At 41.7% G+C, this 15,442-nt stretch overlaps 1 protein-coding gene and 1 long non-coding RNA gene across 2 annotated transcripts in view; one reads left to right on the top strand and one right to left on the bottom strand.

The window, feature by feature from the left end:
* nrdc (nardilysin convertase) overlaps positions 1–15,442 on the top strand; it is a 75,703-nt gene that overhangs the window by 43,799 nt on the left and 16,462 nt on the right. The window contains exons 18-25 of the mRNA XM_033028584.1: positions 927–1,046; positions 2,172–2,223; positions 5,214–5,364; positions 7,122–7,249; positions 10,608–10,773; positions 12,553–12,584; positions 14,531–14,669; positions 15,174–15,221. Coding sequence (XP_032884475.1) covers positions 927–1,046; positions 2,172–2,223; positions 5,214–5,364; positions 7,122–7,249; positions 10,608–10,773; positions 12,553–12,584; positions 14,531–14,669; positions 15,174–15,221 — 836 coding nt within the window. The remainder of the gene's footprint in view (positions 1–926; positions 1,047–2,171; positions 2,224–5,213; positions 5,365–7,121; positions 7,250–10,607; positions 10,774–12,552; positions 12,585–14,530; positions 14,670–15,173; positions 15,222–15,442) is intronic.
* Positions 278–11,406, bottom strand: LOC116977814. The gene is made up of 3 exons (XR_004413310.1): positions 11,372–11,406; positions 3,809–3,812; positions 278–288 (listed from the first exon to the last, which is right to left on the bottom strand). It is a non-coding gene; the product is annotated as an uncharacterized LOC116977814 (long non-coding RNA).

Genomic DNA, 15,442 nt, shown 5'->3' with positions numbered 1-15,442 from the left:
TCCCCAGGTCCGTCTCCTCTGCCGCCGCCGTTGCGGTAACTTGCCCTCATGGCCTTCTCGGAGGAGATCTTCTCCACCAGCTCATCGAAACTTGTGGTGCCCACCGTGACGAAAACAGACTCCATCTCCCCCCACTCCCGGCAGCGGCAGCAGCGAGCAGGCAGGCATGGTGGGGACGGGCTGAGCGGCGGCTGAGCCGGAGTGGGCGGAGGGAGAGAGGGAGAGTTGAGTTGCAGGGTGGCTGAGCAGTTTGCGAGGAGTTTCACACACACACACACACACACACACCTGCAAATGCTGCTTTTCATGGATGGAGGGTGTCACTAAGGGTGGGGGAGGAGAGGGGAAAGATCCAGGGGAGGAGGGAGCGTGGGGGGATTGAGGGAGAGGAAGGGGTAGGGAGGGAGTGGAGGAGAGGAGGGGGAATAGAGGGAGAAGAGTGGGGAAGGTAGGGAGTGGGGAATAGAAGGAGAGGAGGGCCGTGGGGGAGGTCAGGAGGGATAGTGGAGGGATAGGGGGAGGTGAGGAGTGGGGGATAGTGGGGTAGCGAGGGGAGAGGAGTTGTGGAGGGAGTGACTGTGGGTAAGAGAAGGGAGAGGTGGGGAGAGGAGGTGGAGAGGGGAAAGAAGAGGAGGGGGAGGGAGCACTGGGGGGGATATGGGGAAATGAGCCGTACCTGCACAGTTGGGGGCTATGCGTGAGTGGTGCAATATTGCGTTGGGGGGATGGGTTGCATTGGGGGAGCAGGTGAGTGGTGAAATATTGCATTGGGGAACGGGTTGCGTTGGGGGACCAGTCCCTTGTGACAGGGACCCAACGAGTCCCACTTAGTCTAGTACAAACTAAAATCTTAAGAAAAGTTTTAAGCCAGTAAACATTAACCTTCTCATAGCTAACGGTAGAAATAATGGTTTCCTGTTTTCCAGCAACTGATTTTACACTAAAGAGCTCTGACTGCAATGATACTATATATCCTGCGAAAATTGTAAATAATCCGTGTGGATGCTTGTGGTACAAAAAAGATACTAAGTTTGAAATTCCTAAAGGTAAGTTACCTCTTTAGTTTTATTCCTAATTTATATTAAATGAAAGGTGCATCAATAAATATGTCCTGGTCATAGGGTTGAGAACATCTCAGTCTAGACTTTGAGTGTAGACTAAGATGTGGTGGATGTGGCCTTCTCCACATTGGTGAGACCCAAAGTGTAGAATGGGTGACCATTTTGTGGCACTTGCATTTTGTCCGCAATGGACATTTTGAGCTTCTGATTGAATGTCATTACCACTCACCTTCCCCTTCTCACACTGATCGTGCCTTTCTCCAGTGCCGCGGAGAAGCCAAACACAAACTAGAAAAAGAGCACTGCTTGGATAGCCTATGGCCCAGTGGTATGAACATTGAATTTTCTAATTTCAGTTAACTTACTCCACAGTGCTTCTTTCCCACTCCTACTTGTCCACCCAGGCTTCTATCCCTTTGATTGCTGTTTCCATCTCTATTCCCCACAATACCTAAACATCATCGTCCCTCACTTGCAATCAAACCCAAGTTCATTGTTTCTTCTCCCTTGGTTTACCGTTCTAATTTTCTACCCCATCAACTCACCATCCCTTCCTTATTTAATTCCACGAATCATCGACATGTTCCTGTCTCTACCTTTCTCCATTCTCTCCCCTCCCCCACCTGCCATTTTTTGTTTTAACTTATGGTTCAAACTATCATCTACCAACCACTATCTCACCCTTTCACTTCTATGTACTAGCTAACTCCCCTCTACACTCCTCTCAATCCTGGCCCAAAACATCAACCACTCCTTTGCTTCCACAGATGCTGCTTGGCCTTGATGCTGACTTCTTCCAGCAATGTATATTTTGCTCCAGATTTCAGCATTTGAGTATCTCATGTTTCCTGTCTAATCATGTCCCTGCTTGCAAAGCATCTTCAAGGTTATATTGTAATATTGTTTTTGTATAATGTACATCATTGTAAAATAGTCATTTTTATTTGGTGTTAAAACAATTAATTTAAAGCATATAATCTCATTAGTAATACCTTTTGGAAGATAACAAAGGTATTTTTTTTAGATTTTCATTTATCTGGCATTGGAAATGCTTGTTACAACAATTAGTTTGTATATTACTGCTTTCATGATCGGATTATTATTTTACAGGTTACACCCGCTTCCATTTGATATCGCCTCACATTCATAAGTCTTCAGAAAAGTAAGAGTTTAACCAATGTATAAATATACACAACTTCTAAAGAAATAAGAGTGACCATTAAAACTGTCATAAATGCGGCACAAATTAGATCATGTAAGATTTACAATTACAGAATATTGTAGAAATGTATTTAATTGAAAATAATTCAATAATTATTGATTTATTGGAAGTAAACATGAAAACACATTTATAGTTAACTGAGATCGTTAATAAAAGGAGGGACCTATCACAGCTGCATTTTTGTAATGTGACATTACAACGATCTCCGTTAACTGTAAATGTGTTTTCATGTTTACTGCCATCTTATCTATGTTGACATCCTCTGCGTTCCCTTTGTGTCAGTCTTGACTATTCCAGGTGTTTTTTCTCTGAAATGTAATTGTCATATATCACTGTTTCTTTCCAAGTTTCCATCAATATTAACTTGCTCTGGAGGTTATGAATGTTGAGTATATTTCAAGGATGATATATGTTCTCTAGATTTCAGTTGGAAGCTTTTTTAAAGTGCAGATTTTTTTTAAATTGCAAGGGCCACAATGAGGGAGGCTGGGGGAGCGGGACTACACCCTTAGCTTGTGAGAGATCTGTTCATTTGTCTGATGGTAAAGGGGAAGCTGTTCTTGAATCTGTTGGTCTATGTTTTTAAGTTATATATTCTGCCTGACCAGAAAAGGGAGAAGAGAGCATGATGGGATGTTTCCTAAAGTCGATGACTAGCTCCTAGTTGTAATTATAACAACATTAAATGTGCCATTGATAGGTTTGAAGATTAAATACTGAGCAAAAGGGGAACAAAAATGCACAAACATTAAGCTAACTTGGGCAAAGTACTAAACTAGCATGGCAAGCCCAGCCTGACCCAATCTAAACTAGAATATTTTATTGAAATGTATACTCCATGTGTGGATGACGTGTGGTTTGGTAGCTTGACTCTACTCTACATTATTCCAATGCATTTGGAACCCATGAGTTAGAAATCCTGTGCTTTATTTTTTATTAACCTGTGCTCCCCAAATCCCTTGCATCACAACAATTGTATTCACTATTTGCATCTGTGCTTGTTGACTTCATGCTTGTTATCAAGTTCCTCCATGCATTTGATACTCTCCACCAAACAAAGCAAAATGAAGGGAGCCAAAACTAATCTAGCAGCTGCCGAGAATGAAGATGGACCCAGCATGCCGCCCGTGGCCATGTGTGGTGGCCGGCCTGGTTCGCTGCCACGAAGAAGGACCCAGTTTAAATTCCATTTGGAATATTTTGGAGGACCAAGAACCAAGCGGGCAGTTGCCTGCAGGGGATGCTATGAAGTAGTCGAGCTCAGCCCTGCAGACTGGAGAGTCGAGGAGAAGGGAGTTGATGGCAACGATGGACGAGAGGAGTGGGCTAGTGGGAGAGGGATCAGGATATTGCCTTCAGCGTCTTCAACATAGGCTGCAGGAGGTGCTCCCTGGACACAAAGGCGGTTACGCGAGGAGAGGGACATTGGTTCACAGACTGAGCCGGTCGTGGGAGACTGAGGAGACCATACAGCAACTTGGGCTTACTTGGATCAGGGGCGCTCCAGTACATCCAGTATGTGAACAGGACTGTGGACATTGGACTTTTTCTTTTTGTAAATGGTGCCAAAGTATGGCGACTGTGCATATGTGAGCTATACAAAAAAGGTATTTCACTGTTCAGTGCATATTTCCAAGCTTCCAATCTTGTAGATCTCATCACTCTCATATTCTTCTGCTGCTAAGGAAGGTGAGGAAGTTTACCTTGATGACTCCTGCTCAATGACTCTGACATCCACCATCATGAGGTGCTATGAGTGACAGTTGATGGTACACATTAACTCTAGCCTCCCAGCCAGCCTTGATCCACTGTAGCTTGCTTACTGTTATTACAGATCCCCAGATTCCTTCGAAACCTTGCTATTGTTTTGATGTAATTAGGAGGCAGCCATGATCCCATGATCCCTAGCTACCATGAAACAAAGCGCGCGATTGGTCAATTGGCGTCCTACTCAATGTCAAATGTGCATTGATTGGACAATTACTACTCGGAAACTTTGAGGTTTTTCTAACATTTTAAAAATATGTGCAAGTTTTGGTCTTGACGAGTTTCAGATATGATTTCTATAATAATTTTACACAATATGTTATAAATACAGTAGATACATGAGTTGGGTCACGAAATGAAAAAGTACCTTGGCCCACAGTCTAAGAGCAGGGCATGTGTAGTTAACTCAATAGTTCTCTGGTTTGAATATATGAACAATAAATATACAGATTAAGGGAATAATAGTTATGAAATCAATACTTGGTGAATGATAATAATTCTTGCTGTACTATAAGGTTTAGGGTGGAAAGCATTTAGTTAGATTTGCTTTGCTTCACAGATGGCTTTTAGTCCACCATGTCCATGCTGACACATCACGCACTTACCCATAGTAATTGCATTTTTTATTTTGCATTCCCATTATACCATCATCATGATTCTTCTGCCACCCATCTAAATGGGAGGTAGTTTACAGGGGGTGGTTAATTTACCAACCAGCATGACTGGCATGTGAGATAGCACCATTGGGGGAACCCTTATGATCGTGGGGAGAATGTGGAAACTACACATAGCATCCTAGGTCAAGACTGAGCTCACGTTACTGAGATTGCGAGGCAGCAATACTAAGTGTTTTGTTTCTGTGCTACCCATAATGGTGACACTTTAACGTTTCTTGAGTACCTTTCAAAGTACCTGCTTGGAGAATGTAATATTTTCCCCTAATTGTCCAAATGAAAATTTTATGCTGCATCTATGTTCCCTACATTAGTAGGCTTCATGGGTTTAAACTATTTTCAATCTCATGGCTTAATGTTACGTGCTCAAGAAGCCAATTTGAAAAGGTTACTAACAGAAGTAATTGTGCACAGATTTTTAGAGATTTAAGGTATTTTGTGGATTGTGCCTGTCTGTTTAACTCTACACATCCCTTTATTTGCCCATAGCTTGGTGCTGTTTGACTTATTTGTCAACATAGTGGCTCACAACTTAGCCGAACCTGCATATGAAGCCGATGTTGCTCAGTTGGAGTATAAACTAGTGGCTGAAGAGCATGGATTGGTCATCAAAGTAAAAGGATTTAACCACAAACTTGGGGTATGTAGGGTTCAATCTGAATTTCATTGATTGCATTGTTTATTTAACCACAAACTGTTTCTCACTCAACTGTAATTCCTTATTTTGAGTACAAACTCGCAAGTGAAAGGAATAACAATTTGATATTTTAGCTACAATATTGTTTGTGTAAATGTTTTGGTGACCCTTGCATTAGTCATTGGGTTACGGAAATTCGCCCTTGCAGAGATTTGAGATGATGAAAAAAATTTGTTCATTTAGAATTTATGTAGGAAAAAATAAACACAAAATATGAAAGCAAGAACAAACTCTCAATATTTGTTTTTAGTCACTGCATTGTGTGGCTGATCAAATTTGGGTATGATGTCACCACGTCGATTGTGCTGGCAATCACAGCTGAATCTCTCCATTGTCACACACGCTCCAGTCCCAGGATGTGTGAACAGGCATCCCAGAACATAGCACTATCGTGCTAATCACCTATGAGACATTTTCCGTGTTCAGCATTGTGAGAAGCCTCAATAGCCAAGGTCTGAACTCCTCCTATACCACCCTTGTGCTACGAACTCTAATCCCATTCTTTTCCCTGATATCCCCACTTTGTAACTTTTTTCTAATTCATGAGCCTTGCATATCAGAGGAAATGCCTCACAGATGAAGAGCATAGTAGAGCTGCAGAGTCTGTTCACGTTTCCTCGGACTGGAGAGGTGTGGTAAAGGAGGGAATCAGTCGTGACTGCCAACCCAATCAACACAGTGATGTCGTATTCAAATATTATTGCCCTACTGTATCGAGTGACTAAAAATAAAAAAATATTAAGTTTGTTGTTTCATGTGCATGCGCCTTATTTATCCCCCGAGTCCAACATTGGCCTCGGCTATAAAATATCGGCAGTAAGTCATTTTGACATGGGGAAAATACATCCTGTTGGAGTGCACTTCTGCATATATCATGGGATTCAGTGGCCTAAGGATGTTCCCTTTACAGAATATCAAGATATGGTCATTTTTCTGGGAAAGCAACCCCTCTGTAACATGAGGATTGCCCAAATATTACTTAAATTCTTTGGTGAATTTTATGTTCATGAATTTGTTAATGTTGGGAAACAGAATGCTCTCCACATTTTGGGAGTACCAAATATTTTCAGGTGCTATGCCATATTGTACCACACCCAAGCTTGTAGCAAGTTACAACAGTTATTATGGTACCATTATTATATATTATATTTCTGGTAACTAAATATTTCATTGCTTTTCCATTTGGGAATTGATGGTCTATTAACATAGCGTACTAATTGGATTTAAAATTAGGAACATCAGAAGTTTACCGCAGACAAAAAAAACTGATTACTGCATTCCCTTGCCACCACTACCCACCCCCACCCTTTGAAAAGGAGCATTGGAAATTGTGACTTGGAGTTTGAAAGTTGAATGATGTGAGCGGTTCCATAGATTTGAGAACTGACAAACAATGCAACAGGGTTTGTTATAGCACATGGAATATAAATAATGAAGATTGGAATCTTGACATTGGCTGCTGAGGCCTGAGTTCTCATTTGAGTTTGGGTGGCAACCTTCCTGCAGAGGAAGGGCATTGAATTGACAGTAAACTAAGGAAAAGGGTATAATATAAACAAATCAAGTGGAGTTTGCTTTGTGAAAAACCTTCATTCCAATTTATCAAATAATGTAACTGCAAAAGTAGATTGTATTGCTCATGAAAGTGCATGATATTTGCAAAATTCCACAGCTAAATCATTTAAATTATTTCTCTCCAGATTCTGTTTCAACTCATAGTTGATCATCTGGCTGACTTTGCAACCACTCCAGATGTGTTTGGAATGATTGTGGAACAATTAAAAAAAAGTTACTTCAATGTTCTAATCAAACCTGAAAAACTGGGAAAGTAAGTGATTTCATTTATGTTTTGAGTGATTTTTGTCATTTTTAAGAGTTTGGCACATGTGACCTCTTCCTGCATTCCCAATGTTTTAATCATATCTTCAGAAAAATCTTTATTGTATCTAATATGAATTAATTGACAATATAAATTTATTTGATTTATGGGATGTGAATATTGTTGCCATGATTATCATTTATTGCCGCACCCAAGTCCTTGAATAAGTGTGGTGATCGGCTTGCTAAATTATTTTGAAGGGGAGTTAAAATTCAACAACTACAGATAAAATGGAGTATTTATTTATCCCCATTCTTTGCCTTCTGCCAGTCAGCCAATCTTCTGTCAATGCTAGTACCTGTCCTCCTATACCATGGGCTCCTATTTTGTTTAGCAGTCTTGCATGCCGTACCATATCGAAGGCCTTTTGAAAATCCAAGTAAACAACACCCTCTGACTCTCCTTTGTCTATCCTGCTTGTTACTTCCTCAAAGAATTCCAACAGATTTGTCAGGCAAGATCTCCCCTTTAACAAAACCATGTTGACCTTGGCCTATTTTATCATGTGCTTCCAAGTACCCAAAACCTCAACCTTCATAATGGACTCTATAATCTTACCAGCCACTGAAGTTAACGCGGGCGAATAAAGGAGCCACGTGTGGTGAAAACAAGGAGAACTTTATTGTTCACGTGAAGAGATCAACACACACGCGAATGGGGAGGGCTGACCCAAGTCTCCATACTTATACTAGGGCGCACCCCTAAACCTCGTGACAACTGCTTCCCACCATTACCCAGTCATGTGACCCTACCCCCGACTGCCAAGGGTTCGAATACAGGTGGCTGAACCACTGGGTAACACCACAGGACCCCCCCCTCCCAGAACACGAAGCACAAAACTGAAAGGGTAGACGAACGTGGCATTTCCCCTGCACATCCACCAACAGGGATTGAGCCTTGAGGAAATCTGCGCCCAGCAACGGCTGGGAGACATTGGCCACCGTAATGGTCCAGGTGAAATGGCAGGGGCCAAAGATGAGCGGGATCATGCGAGAACCGTTGACTGCAGTGAGAGAAGGGCCCCCGCTTGCCGGAACGAGTGTACATCCCTGACGGGGGTAAAACGCTAACTTCTGCACCCGTGTCAACCAGGAACCGTCATCCCATGCGTAGAGGCGATGTTTTAGGCTGACCGCCGTAGCAACTACTGGGGGCCGGCCCTCGCGTTTCCGGATACGAGCAGGGCGGGCGGCACTGACAGGCTGCGGTGCCCAAGCGCTGGTGGTAATAACACCTCACGGGCAGCGCAGCGGGACTCCCAGTGGGCGCAGGGCCTGGTTTCTGTGCCCTCCAAGGTACCGCCGCTACTCGATCGTTCGAGCCAATGCCCTGCTGCTTGGCTTGCAACAGCTCATCGGCTCGCTCTGCTAGCTACAGAGGCTCTGCAAAATCCTCACAGGTGAGCAGGAGGTGGATGTCATCTGGCATCTGCTCCAGGAAGGCGTGCTCGAAGAGCAGGCAGGGCCGATGGCCGTCCATTAGGGTGAGCATTTCGCTCATCAGCTCTTGACGGCTTGCGAATGCCGAGGCCGCCCATGTGTAGGAGCCGCGCAGCGCGGTCCCGGCGGCTGAGCCCAAAGGTCTGCAAAATCAGCGCTTTAAGGCCCTCATATTTGTCCTGATCTGGCGGCGCTCAGAGGGAAAGGGACCAGGCGACCGACCTGATCCAACGCGCCGACTACATAGTAGTACCGGGTGTCGTCAGCTGTGATGCGCCGAATGTGGAACTAGGCCTTGGCTTGTTGGAACCACACCTGGGGCTGCGATGTCCAAAACACGGGCGGATTCAGGGAGACAGCGTTCTGCTGGGCTGGAATGTCGGCAACCTCGGGCTGTTGAGGTTGGTCGTTGGCTGCGAATATGTTTGAAATCCAAAATGACCGTTTTCGATAGTCGTGGTCACTAATATGGCGGGCGAATAAACGAGCCACGCGTGGAGAAAACAAAGAACTTTATTGCTCAGGTAAAGAGATCAACACACACGTGAATGGGGGAGGTCTGACCCAGGTATCCATTCTTATACTAGGGCACACCCCTAAACCTCGTGACAACTGCTTCCCTCCATCACCCAGTCATGTGACCCTAACCCCGACTGCCAAGGGTACGAATTCAGGTGGCCTAACCACTGGGTGGCGCCACAAAGTCAGACTAACCAGCCGATAATTTCCTTTCTTTTGCCTTGCTCCCTTCTTAAACAGTGGAGTTACATTTGTGATTTTCTAGCCCTCTGGAATTATTCCTCACTCTAGAGGTTCTTAAAAGATCACTACTAATGCCTTCACAATCGGTACAGCTACCTCTTCCAGAAAGCTGGGGTGTAGTTTGTCTGGTCCATGTGGCTTATCCACCTTCAGACCTTTCAGCATCCCAAGCACCTTCTTAGTAATAGTGACTGCACTCACTTCTGCTCTCTGACTCTTGAATTTCTGGCACGCTATTGGTGTTTTCCACTGTGAAGACTGACACAAACAACTTATTCAAGTTGGGAGCCAGTTAACAAAGATTTCTGCTGAGTTTAACTTAAATATATAGTGTGACCATGCACCCACAAGTGGGTTTTATCACAGCACAAATACCATGTAAAAGTGGCAGTGTAATTGATCTAAAATGCAGCACATGTTGCTTAGTTCAAAGATATCACATAAAAAAACTCTTAAGCACTTTATGACATGTGAAAAGTTGCTATTTATTTAATGATCTCATGTGATACTTTTGAAATTTTTTAATTGAAACATTATGCACTGTTTAATCATGGAGTTTTCTGAACCCATGCCTCTTTACCTTGACTATTAATTGTCTTATTCATGAATAAAAATTGTCTACTTAGTTTAGTTTGGAGATACAGGCCCTTCAGCTCACCGAGTTCGTGCCGACCAGTGAACCCTGCACAATACCACTATCTTAAAACACTAGGGACAATTTTACATTTTTATACCAAGCCAATTAACCTATAAACTTGTGATTCTTTGGAGTGTGGGGGGAAACCGAAGATGCCGGAGAAAACCCACACGGGTACGGGGAGAACGTACAAACTCCATACAGTCAGCAGCCATAGTCGGGATCGAACCCAGGTCTCTGGCAACTCTACTGCTGCGCCACCATGCTGTCCCTTAAAGTTACAAACATAAATTTGTATGGCAACCTAACTTGGATATTGCAGAGCTTATTTCATGCTAACAAAAAGATGGGGTTGAGAAAGCCAGTGCATGCTGACTATAATTGCACCAGAATATGTTAAATTTTAAATTGCAGATTTGAAATCCATGCATCAGCAAGATGATTTTTCATTTTGCCTCTCTTTTTGCAGAGATATACGTCTTTTGATTCTGGAACACGAACGGTGGTCTTTGACACAGAAGTACCAGACCTTGATGAAAGGTGGAATCACAATCGAAGCATTGATGTCATTTGTGAAGAACTTAAAATGCAACCTTTTTGTAGAAGGATTAGTGCAAGGAAATTTCACAAGCAAAGTAAATGTTTTAGCGCAAAATTGTTAACCAGCAAATGATAGTTTCTGTTAACATTGAAAATTTCTGAGATTAAAGCAAAAATGTAAAGGATGTTGGAGGAGAGTGCAGAAACATTTTCTAACATGTTATTATTCTGGATAACATAAAATCTACAACCAGGTGTCGCTTTAAAAAAAAAAAAGGATTTGCCCATTTAAGACAGAGGTGAGGCAGTTTTTTTCCTTTGAGGGTTGAGAGTCTTTGGAACTCCCTTCCTTAAAGAGTAATGGATGTAGTTTTTGAAAGATTTAAAGGTAGAAGTAGGTCAATATGTGATTAGCAAATCAGTGAAAGGTTATCAAGAAGTTACAGTTGAGATAATACAGTTTCTCCTCACTGTGCCTGTGTCCACGTTGAAGAATTTATGGATGAAATCCTCCTGGACCCTCTCAGTGAGGCATGACATTGAGTTAGCCACGTTATAGGCTGGCCATCTTCGCCTATGAAGCTCCAACTTTGCCATATTTTTAATATATATTTATGTTCTCGCAATATAGGGGGCGGTTCTGGTCATTGAGTTTATGCCTCAGCCTTGTCCCCCTCAGCCCCATTCCCCCACATATTTCCATTACACCGAGGCAATTAAGCTCCTAACACATCCTTGCCCTTAGCAATAACATCAATATATGTGTGGGTACACCACATGAACAATAATTGTACTCTGCTTTTCTTCCCCATTTTCTTTGTCAAGCTCACCAGTGCCTCTGCGTTGTTAAATCTCCTGTATTGAATTGCAATTCACTTCATCTAAATGTTGGGACTTGAACCCTTCATAAAAATTCAACTTGATTTGAGGCTTGCTCACTCATTTTTGATCTCACCTATTTCTAAGACTTCACTTTTTAAATCAATCATCTTTTATTTACAGTCAAATACCCAGGAACTTGCCATTCACTGTCTCTATAACTCCTATAAAGCTACCAATCTCTTCTCATTTATCTTACACCAACATTGTGTACATTCCCTTATTTGCCTCCCTCAGGGGAATGTAAACTGTGGTCGGTTTTGTTTGCGCGATTTCTCCAACCCTACTGCTCTTGTAAAAATCCTTTTGTAAAATTCACGTTAGAATCACGAAGAATCATTTTGAATTACCTTCCTCCACTGTCATCTTTTGGTGTAGCCTCAAATATCTGCAGTATGTTTTTGGAAACATTTTCTATGTAAAATAATCTCTTTTTTAATTAAAAATGTATGTTTTATATAAATACAAGTTTTATTATTGTTGCTTTTGCTTTTCTTTCTCTATACTGACATCTTGTAAAGGATAGCTGATGATGCTATTATGATCTGGCATTTAAGGCCAAAATGGTTTGAGGAACTACAAGTAGAAGTATAGATGTGGAGTTATACATGATTGTAGGAAAAAGCCTCTGATGGGGCACACGTTGTAATGTAAACACGTTCGATTAGTAAATCTTCTTTATTCAAATTACTTTTATTTGTTTTGGAAGGAATTGCAGATGCTCGTTTAAACCGAAGATAGACACAAAAAGCTGGAGTAACTCAGCGGGTCAGACCGCATTTATGGAGAAAAGGAATAGTTGATGTTTCGGATTGAGAAGGGTCTGAGTCTGAAGAAGGGTCTCGACCTGAAACGTCGCCTATTCCTTTTCTCCAGGGATGCTGTTTGACCTGCTGAGTTACTCCAGCTTTTTGTGTCTATCTACTTTTATTTGTTATTTCTTATCAAAAATTGTGAATTGTGGCATGAAACTAATTTTTTTTTCCTCTTCCAAGGAATCTGTTGAATTTCTAAATTATATTGTGAAGTAAGTCTTTCTTCTTATCATATGAAGCATTTAGTTTGGGGACATTCGTAATGATTTATTGATGTTGAATTCTAAAGAGAAGCAAGATATTCACCTTGGTAAATAAAATATAACTTTCTAACATAGGACATAGAAATGTACAGCTCAGGAACTGGCCCTTTGGTCCCAATATCTATGCTGAACATGATGCCAGGTTAATCTCCTTTGCCTGCACCTGATCTATATCCCTCTATTCCCTGCATATCCATGTGCCTATGTAAGGGCCTGATGGTCTGCATCCCAGGGTACTTAAGGAAATGGCTCTTGAAATCGTGGATGCATTGGTGATAATTTTCCAATGTTCTATAGACTCAGGATCAGTTCCTGTGGATTGAAGGGTAGCTAATGTTATCCCACTTTTTAAGAAAGGCGGGAGAGAGAAAACGGAATTATAGACCACTTAGCCTAACATCGGTGGTGGGGAAGATGCTGGAGTCAATTATAAAAGATGAAATAGTGGCACATTTGGATAGCAGTAGCAGGATCGGTCCGAATCAGCATGGATTTACGAAGGGGAAATCATGCCTGACTAATCTTCTGGAATTTTTTGAGGATGTAACTAGGAAAATGGACAAGGGAGAGCCAGTGGATGTAGTGTACCTGGACTTTCAGAAAGCATTTGATAAGGTCCCACATAGGAGATTAGTGGGCAAAATTAGGGCACATGGTATTGGGGGTAGAGTGCTGACATGGATAGAAAATTGGTTGGCAGACAGGAAACAAAGATTAGGGATTAACGGGTCCCTTTCAGAATGGCAGGCAGTGACTAATGGGGTACCACAAGGCTCGGTGCTGGGACCGCAGCTGTTTACAATATACGTCAATGATTTGGATGAAGGGATTCAAAGTAACATTAGCAAATTTGCAGTTGACACAAAAGTTGGGTGGCAGTGTGAGCTGTGAGGAGGATGCTATGAGAATGCAGGATGACTTGGACAGGTTGGGGGAGTGGGCAGGTGCATGGCAGATGAAGTTTAATGTGGATAAATGTGAGGTTATCCACTTTGGTATCAAAAACAGGAAGGCAGATTACTATCTAAATGGCATCAAGTTGGGAAAAGGGGAAGTACAACGGGATCTGGTGGTCCTTGTTCATCAGTCTATGAAAGTAAGCATGCAGGTACAGCAGGCAGTGAAGAAAGTTGGCCTTTATAACATGAGGAGTCGAGTATAGGAGCAAAGAGGTCCTTCTGCAGTTGTACAGGTCCCTAGTGAGACCACGCCTGGAGTATTGTGTGTAGTTTTGGTCCCCTAATTTGAGGAAGGACATTCTTGCTGTTGAGGGAGTGCAGCATAGCTTTACAAGGTTAATTCCCGAGATGGCGGGACTGTCATATGCTGAGAGAATGGAGCGGCTGGGCTTGTACACTCTGGAGTTTAGAAGGATGAGAGGGGATCTTATTGAAACATATAAGATTGTTAAGGGTTTGGACACGCTAGAGGCAGGAAACATGTTCCCGATGTTAGGGGAGTCCAGAACCAGGGGCCACAGTTTAAGAATAAGGGGTAAGCCATTTAGAACGGAGATAAGGAAACACTTTTTCTCACAGAGAGTGGTGAGTCTGTGGAATTCTCTGCCTCAGAGGGCGGTGGAAGCCGGTTCTCTGGATACTTTCAAGAGAGAGCTAGATAGGGCTCTTAAAGATAGGGAAATGGGGAGAAGGCAGGAACGGGGTACTGATTGTGGATGATCAGCCATGATCACGTTGAATGGCGGTGCTGGCTCGAAGGGCCGAATGGCCTACTCCTGCACTATTGCCTATTGTCTAAAAGTCTCTTAAATATCACTATAGTATCTGAGAATCCCTGAGATTTCTCTACTAAGATAGCCTTCATGCTATATTATTTAAAAATCATAACATTGTTACTGCTTGTTACACAAAAAAAACATGCTAATTACTTTACAGGAAGCTGCAGTGTAAGCCACTGGTGAAGAACGTACCTGTCCAGTTCAGGGTTGTGGAATTACCTCAGAAGCATCATATATGCAAAATTAAGTCCTTAAACAAAAATGATCCCAATTCTGAGGTCACTGTTTACTATCAGGTGGGTCACAAACAACAATATAATTTACTTTTTACCCAATTTTAGTTGTTTTCTTTGATGGTTGATCCATATTTAATGTACTGAAGTGCCTGTTTCTGTGCTGTATGACTCCTAATATTTAGTTCTCTTCCTTGAAAATCATAATCATTTTTTTCTAACGATTAATGTAACTGAGTTAGAAAGATTTCAGTAACTTTTTTATTTTGTCCCTCAAAGCAATTGTGATTATGGCCAAATTGCCCATGAAAATCTTTGCATGTTTTTTTGGAACTTGAACTTTTACAGAGAATATTTCTAATGCCATCTTAATTTTGCCATAAACTTTAAAAATGCACAATATAATATGAATATACTCTATGAAAATATAAACGTAATTTATATTACATGATTGTACAGAGTTGTTTGACATTCATTTTTAACATTGTTGTGTGTCTTAATTTGGCTATGAACAAGTAAAATATTCTTTCAAGAATAAATAATTAACTTTAATATTTTACATTTTAGTCAGGTTGTTGCAAAGTAAAAGAAAATGCCCTCTTGGAACTACTTGTTGTAAGTAAATGATAAACAATACCCTTGTGCAAAATTAGTAATTGTAGAATTAATAAATAACTAGTTGTTGAAAGAATAATTGAGATTTATTAATATTTGTTTGAAGTTCTTTGGAATTTTTCATCTTATTGAACAGTGTCTCAATTTTTGCACTTCATTTTTGATGGTATGCGCAAATGGTATGTGGATATAATGGTAGTGTAAGCTTAGCACAGATGTGA

This window comes from Amblyraja radiata, chromosome 10 (genome assembly GCF_010909765.2).
Source record: "Amblyraja radiata isolate CabotCenter1 chromosome 10, sAmbRad1.1.pri, whole genome shotgun sequence".
Classification (NCBI taxonomy): domain Eukaryota; kingdom Metazoa; phylum Chordata; class Chondrichthyes; order Rajiformes; family Rajidae; genus Amblyraja; species Amblyraja radiata.
This window is presented reverse-complemented; position numbering and strand designations above follow the sequence as displayed.